Genomic DNA, 7,178 nt, shown 5'->3' on the forward strand with positions numbered 1-7,178 from the left:
AGGCTAAAAGTTCACAAGCAAGCAAAAATAAGTAAGACTTGACTCCACTGTTTGAGATCACATGCTGCTTTTAAACTAATTTAATCTGAATGGCGTCTTGTTCAGTGTCTTATGACAGGATTTTGTCCATGCAAAATCTGAACGAGGTTTCAAATCCATGGAAGGGAGTCACCATGAATCGCTGCTTGGCGTTGGCGCTGATCGTGCTGCTTGTGGGGGCAGGGGTCCATCAATTTCACAGTGAGTTAAAAAAAAATCATGATAAATAATTTTAAAATGCTCTGATGTGGTTGTGCAAGGCTGGTTTTCACCATTTGAGCTGCCTTTGCATAACCCCAAATAATGTTCAAATGTTCTAGTAGGCTTTTCCTGACATTTTGTAGACACGTTTTACAGTATAAACCATAGTCTGCAAATAGTTGCATTTTATCACAGAAAACAAGACATTTAAACAGGTCAAGGGTGTACAGACTTTATCTCCACTTTACATATTTTTCTTGAACATTGTGTCCCATAGATGCCGTTGACATATTTGTCGAAGAGACGGGGATAAATTCTTTCATTGGAAGTATTCAAGATGGTTCAATAACTCAGGTATTTATTGTCTACTTACTAACACATGCCAGATTAAACCGCCCAGAGAGTGGTAGTATTTGGCCAAAGTATTCCAGAAGAACATGCCGTCAGCTCAAACGGAATTGATATGACAATCATAGAACTAGGAATTGAATTTACATCGTTTCTATGCGTCTTCCTTGCCCAGATCTCCTTGTGGGACAAGTTCACATCGTGGTGGGGATCTGAAGAACTCGGAGCAATAAGGAAACGGAAAAAGCCCATAGGCAGTAAAACGGCCCTGAAACCTAAAACCGCGAAACAATGACGGGACTGATGCTTTTGGATTAGAAAGGTTAAAAAAGGCACAGTGTACTTTGTAGTTAATAGCTAGATGCAAGCCTTCCATTTTAGCGACTACAAATGGAGATTATACCTTTGTATAATTACAAGCAAAATAGGACATCTCGTCCCAGTGAAACAATACTGTAGCATCTTAAGACTACGCGTGAATTCAAACGTGTTATACTTATACACAATACAGTAATGAATATACTGGGTGTCCCAAAAGTCAATTTGCGCTTCCTTTTTTCTATTTCATTTCAAGGGACATTCGGACAAATGAATGATGTGCTAGCTGTCGAGTGGAAGTTGTCACATGTCGACGGCCTCACATTTGGCCAAACAAAACCTTAGACCACAAGTGTCAAACTCATTTTTGTCGCAGGCCACATTGTAGTTACCGTTTCCCTTGGAGTACCGTTATGAATTTTTGGAAACCCTATAAATGTTTAATCACCTCCACATATTACATACAGTGCACAACAAATTGATGGATAACTAGTTTTAAAATCAGGAGTTAAGAATAATGACTCTTATTGTGGCTTATATATGACAATTTGAAATTTTGGTTCAGATTTTAGCAAGCATCATGGAACAAGCATCATGGAAGTTGACATGCTCGGTTTGCTTTTACGGGCCACGTAAAATGATGTGGCGGGCCAGATCTGGCCCTCGGGCCTTGAGTTGGATATAGTGCATTAAACAAAACAGGGAAAAAAGGAAGTGTCATGATTTTTGTGACACTACTTATATTTCAATATCCTTGCTGTGCCAACAAAAATCACTTATCACCGTATTTTGATCTGAAACGCAAATTTTTTTTTGGTGTGGTTTTCGTTTTATTTTTATAGAAACAAACAGCATATTAGATATATATTGGTTGGACAGCTACTACGTCTTCCTATATGTGCCAGAGTGTCAAATTTGTGAATAAATAAGTGTCAATAAAAGAATCCGCTCAGAGAACGTTGTTTGTGGTCACTAAGTCAAGTGCACACCAGTACGTGTCTATTAGCTTTAGCATTAGCGACAACCACACTCCTTTGCGACCATATCCGGGTGCGTGAAGAAAAGCGTGCCATGTTCGTTCAAGTCCACCACCTCCAGGGACTCGTAAGCGAAAGGCACGCAGCACGGCGACCGCTCGTGGACGTTGCCGCTCTCAATGTGCGCGTTGAGCAACACGGCGTGGTTTACGGTCTTCTCCAGCGGGAAAGCGCACTGGCCGTGGCAGTTGTTGATGTTGGCCGTGTTGGGACCCACCACGAAACGCTCCAGGGAGACTGTGAGGCTCCTCAGGCGGCACGTGGCTTCCCTGGCCGTGGGTCTGGGTTCCGCACGGGTGGCCCGCAGTTGCGGCAACATCTCGCGACGCACCGTCTTCATGGCCTTCAACAGGAGGAACGCGCAGTACTGGCTTTCACCTTAAGGGGGCGGAAAAAGCCACCAGTCTCAACTGTGTCTTTCTGAAACTTCGTTTCAGGGAAAAATGTTGCAATGACAATATTATGCTACCTTAAAACTTGGCAATTAGTTATCAACTAAATAGAGAACGTGCTTAATTAATTGCAATGAATGTAACCATGTTGGAACATTAATCTAAATCAAGCGCAACGCGCAGTCCTTGCTACAATAATGCTGGTAAAACAACCACAGAGAAGCTAACTAACATTTATTTACTTTGGTTAAATTTAAGGAAAACACATGGCGCGCATGAGAATTTTGTTTGGTTACGTTTTCCCCAAAGTGAGGTCACCTGTGACACTGAACACTCACAATGTAAGCAAAAGCAGCATTATTCATTTTGATGAACAAATTTGTCACGTTCTTCCCACACCCGACTGTTCCACATTCATAACGCGTAGTCTTTTTTTTTTTCTTCATTGCAGAACATGAAATGGCCCACAATTCCTCTCGGAAGGTCGTTTGTGTCGAAAAAAAGTCTAAGGGCTGAGACAATCAATTTATGTAACATTGATTTATAATTGGGTACATGCTAGATGCATGGTGTTGATCGCATATTCATAGAGATTATTCCCATTTAAACCATATCCGACGAAATAGTACCCATATGGTGCCCATTCCTTATCATCCTAGAATCAAGGGACCTACAGGAATACTTTTTGTGCACATTACCTTTTGCCGGGTCCACCATGGGAAAGTCGCAGAGCTCCCAGAGCCTCTGGAGCCTCTTGATGCTCCTGTGGCCGTTATCCTTGTCTCGTAAAACCTCCCTGATCTGCAAAAGGGTTTGCTCCAAACCGTGCCTGAGCTCGTCCAGCAGGCCGGGAGGCATGGCCAGCTCTCCCCGGTGGACGTGATACGTGGAGCCCGTGAAGGAGAAGACGGTCGGGGCTGACGAGTTGATGAGTTCCGCCAACACCGACTCACTGGAGGAGAGATCCAGGCTGATGGGGGGCGGAGCCTGCAGAGACTCCCGCCTCAGCGGAGGAGCGTGCGGACTCTTGTGAGGAAGGGAATCACTCAGGAAGCGGCGCAGCTCACACAAGAAGGAGCTTGGCTGTGATAAGCCGGAAACTTTGGTACTATTGAGAAATGGAATTGACACTTCAGAATTCAAAAAATGTGGGTTTGCGTTGAAAGGGGAAAAACAAGACGCAGGACAAACCTGATATCCTCTTCAAGAGAGAAAAGAAGAACTGGAGTCACGTTGCTTCTTCTTGTATTTCCATCCGTAAGGAGTTCTTTCATCCTTTTCTCTATGACAAATACATTTGGATGAGCATGTGCACACATTAGCATTTTTATTTATGATATTTAAAATTACACTCATAACTTGACTCACAAGTTTCCTTTGTTCCATGATCACACTCTTAACTTAAAACATTTCTATTGTATCTCAAAGTGAAAAATGCTATTTCTGATGAAATTGCTTTTGAATGCTAGAATACTAAATGAAAAAAAATGGGAATCACATGGAATGACATTGAATGAAACTTATGAATTACGTGGAACCAAACAGATTGACTTTCATTCCAATTCGGACCAAACAATATGAATGTACCAACAAAATAATGAAGAAAGAAAATACATACTCATATTAGGGGATTTGGAGTCAATAGAGAGCATCCATCTTTGGTATTCCATGGATGTTTGTCCTGTCAGTAGAACATATTGCGTTCCTTCTGACATGCACACAACCTCCACAAAAAAAAAAAACAAACAAACAAATGAAACATGGTGGACATATCACAGTGAATTGACCCAATTGCGACGGAGTCTACCTGTGTGTTGGGTAGCAGAGACTGACTGGTGAAGGTGATCTGGTCCGAGTCGTCTCCACTGAAGGGACTTTCCAAAGCCAAGAGCAGAACAAACTTGTGTTGGAGCAAAGGGGATTGTGGAATGTGAAAGTCGAGAATCAGTGCTTCCCGATCATCCTCCTCCTCCACTAAAATCACTGAGGAGAGTAAACGGTACACTTATTTTTACACTTGTATTACAGTGAAGATCATTGAAATGCTAATTAAAACAGTTCAGACCCAGTTGCCGTCATGAGGAAGTGTCATAATAATCACCAAATGGCCCCAGAATTTATTGCAGCAATAAAAATCGCAAAATTCCCCAAATGGACTTGCCCCTCTCTTCATTTCAGTGGAGAAGATAAGAAAGATTTTATGTTGGCTTCAGCTTGTTGTGACATCATTACCTTCAGTGGGATGCAGGAGCTCCACTGTACCGCCAAGCTTCCTCTTTGCATCCTTCGCCAGACCCATCAAGACCGCCAGACTCCCGGAAGCCGCGCACATTCCGAATAAGGTGGCGCCGCCTGGCGTCAGCTGGCCGTCGTCCTCAAGAGCCTCTCGCATGGCGGCCAGCACATCTTCCAGGAAGCACGCTGAGCTCTTCGGAGGCACAAGGGAGGCCACCGTGGAGCGTGTCGGCACCAGTGTGAGGCTCCTTTCTCCTGCCTCTTTGGTGGATGCCGGCCTCTTCGTGGCTATAAATACAAACAGCGCACCAAAAGAAGAAACCCTTTCAAGGCAACTGGAATGGAATTTGATGACAAAGCATCACAGATGTGGAGAGTAGAATAGTAGTAGCACCGTTGCTGCCTGGGCTGATGCTCATTGAAAAACAATTGTGGACTGGAACAAAGATTTTTACTTTTTGCTGCCCATTGAAAATGTTGTATCAACAGGGTGGGGTGGAATGATACCCCCCCCCCTCCCTCCAACTTTGCATGCACCTGAGTGAAGAACCTTCTTCCAGATGAAGGGCCAGTTTAACCCTTTCAGGGACAGCGGTTACTACAGTGGAGAGTTTATTATGTTATCAGGTTACAGGGTGCATGAAAGAGTTAAGCCACACTAGATTCATGGAAAAATATGAAAACCGTCATATACGGACTAACTGATTTTGGTTTTCTTTGAGGTTTTATTTGATTTCAGAAATAGAGAAATGGTGGGCGGGAAAAAATATCATAATACACCTATTAAGTAATATTCAAAAAAGTAAAATGAAAAGCATCAACATATACTGTATATTTGAGTTTAATTAAATAAATTTCCACTAAAAATTGTACAACTGTACAGTTTATATGACAAATATTAAATACATAAAATGTTATATATTTGTAATATATTTAGTAAAGTTTGAATATTTGAACAAAACAAAAGTCAAAAAAATCTTGACTCTGGGCAATTACATTTCGATATTTGATAACAAAAATACATAATTTAAGAATTAACATTTAAATTGAATTAAAAATACATTGTACTCAAATGACTACAAACAATAATATTGACAGCATGATTATGAATAATATCCATTTGATATGCAATGCCGTCTGCAATACAGTACAATGATGGACAATCACGTGGCCCATGTCCACACTCTTGAGTGTCTCATTTTTTTATATCACAAAAACCTTAACAGGGGTGTGCAGACTTTCCCTAGCCAATGAAGATAGTGCGGTTGTACCTAATAAAGTCTCCCATGAGTCTGACCTGTCACGGTGGCTCCCGGCTGCAACCCAGGAGAGTCGGGCAGGACGACGCAGCAGCAGCAGCCCATCCAGCAGAGCATCATCAGACCACGGTGGAAGACGCACAGCGACATGCTGTCATGCACAAAGAACACTCTGCCGTCTGCAAGCGTTATTAAGAGGTAAGGCATCGACAGGGTGGGTGTTCTTTCTCACAAACCTTCTGGCCTCGCCAAAATAGGAAGATCCCGTGTCCTTGATGCACTTGGAATCCAGTGAGGCTGGGGGCGGGGGTCATATAAAAAGGATAGTCAAGGAATGACGCATATCAAATGGCCTAACATTTTTTTTTGTCAAAGTTTCGGCTGGCATTGCGAATGTCACGTGAATGAATCCACAAAACAGGTGAGCCGCGACGTTTGCACTTGATGTCAATTCCAGTCGCCAGCAGAGGGCGGTAAAATCTCCAAATGGCTGCGCCCTTTCACGGCTGTAAACCAGTGAATGAGTTTGCGTCATTAATACCAATGCAATATTCATCCGAATATTGTGTTGTAGGGGATGGTTAGGACATATAATTGCACACGTGTGGCTTTGAGGTGGTTTGAAATTGCGCTTGCTTCCAAAAAATGTCAACAACGAAGAACGAGATTGTTTCCTTGGAGATGTTGGCTCTCGCACAGCTGCAGTGCAGTTATGCAGACAGTCAAGGTCGATTCTTCAAACACATCCAGCCAAAGCTCATTCTTGGACATCATCAAAAAGGTTCTCACCTTACTGGGCTACCCTTCATATTTGTGTTGACGACATGATATACCGTCGTATGGCCTTTCATGGGCTAGCATAGACAGACCGTGGCATGCCATTTTGAGCACAGGTGGTAGACTTCCCCTTGAGCAGAGGTCCCGACTTCCGAGGAGACTCGTTGGGTGGTCTTCTCTCGACATCGGCCTTGTTTCTTCGCCGCGTAGCTCCTTTTGAAATGAGAAGAATGCTGCGGGTGACAGTGAGACAATTCCCGTGATACGGACATGGAGGACACGACTCGAGTGGGAAGTTCACGTTTGACAAATTGTTCGAACTTAGCAGGACCAAACAACTTCCGTCACCTACTTGGGAATGCCGGTTTTTCCTGCATGGGATCCACAAATACACGGAAAAATGGGCAACGTTTGAAAGAACAGGTTATAAAGTGTGCCTGGTCAAAAGTTGATTTGTCCTTCAGCGGCAAAACACCTCTGTTCAAACTGACGTTGCAGAACCAGCAATGACGTGCCTCACCTCGAGTAGACGACAACCTGAGGATGTCTCAAAGACAAATAAACACCTCCTC

The 7,178-nt window shown here is 43.1% G+C and overlaps 1 protein-coding gene across 2 annotated transcripts; it reads right to left on the reverse strand.

The window, feature by feature from the left end:
* Positions 1-458: 458 nt before the first annotated feature.
* amh (anti-Mullerian hormone) lies at positions 459-6,627 on the reverse strand. 2 transcript variants are annotated; one of them, XM_052074792.1, is made up of 8 exons: positions 6,066-6,627; positions 5,868-5,980; positions 4,568-4,858; positions 4,143-4,318; positions 3,954-4,059; positions 3,527-3,617; positions 3,034-3,443; positions 459-2,321 (listed from the first exon to the last, which is right to left on the reverse strand). In XM_052074792.1, the coding sequence occupies exons 2-8, from the start codon at positions 5,977-5,979 to the stop codon at positions 1,921-1,923; spliced, it is 1,587 nt and encodes a 528-aa protein (XP_051930752.1). In that variant the 5' UTR covers position 5,980; positions 6,066-6,627; the 3' UTR covers positions 459-1,920. The 2 variants fall into 2 exon arrangements, with proteins under 2 accessions (XP_051930752.1, XP_051930751.1); XM_052074791.1 differs by having other exon boundaries at positions 5,868-6,008.
* Positions 6,628-7,178: the final 551 nt, after the last annotated feature.

Source organism: Hippocampus zosterae, chromosome 8 (genome assembly GCF_025434085.1).
Source record: "Hippocampus zosterae strain Florida chromosome 8, ASM2543408v3, whole genome shotgun sequence".
NCBI classification, from domain to species: Eukaryota; Metazoa; Chordata; class Actinopteri; order Syngnathiformes; family Syngnathidae; genus Hippocampus; species Hippocampus zosterae.

Coding starts and splice junctions, on each gene's coding strand:
- amh (XM_052074792.1), bottom strand. CDS start 5,979: ATGTCGCTGTGCGTCTTCCACCGTGGTCTGATGATGCTCTGCTGGATG. Junction 4,319..4,567: donor GCTCCTGCATCCCACTGAAG/GTAATGATGTCA, acceptor TACTCTCCTCAG/TGATTTTAGTGGAGGAGGAG. Junction 4,060..4,142: donor CTCTGCTACCCAACACACAG/GTAGACTCCGTC, acceptor TTTTTTGTGGAG/GTTGTGTGCATGTCAGAAGG.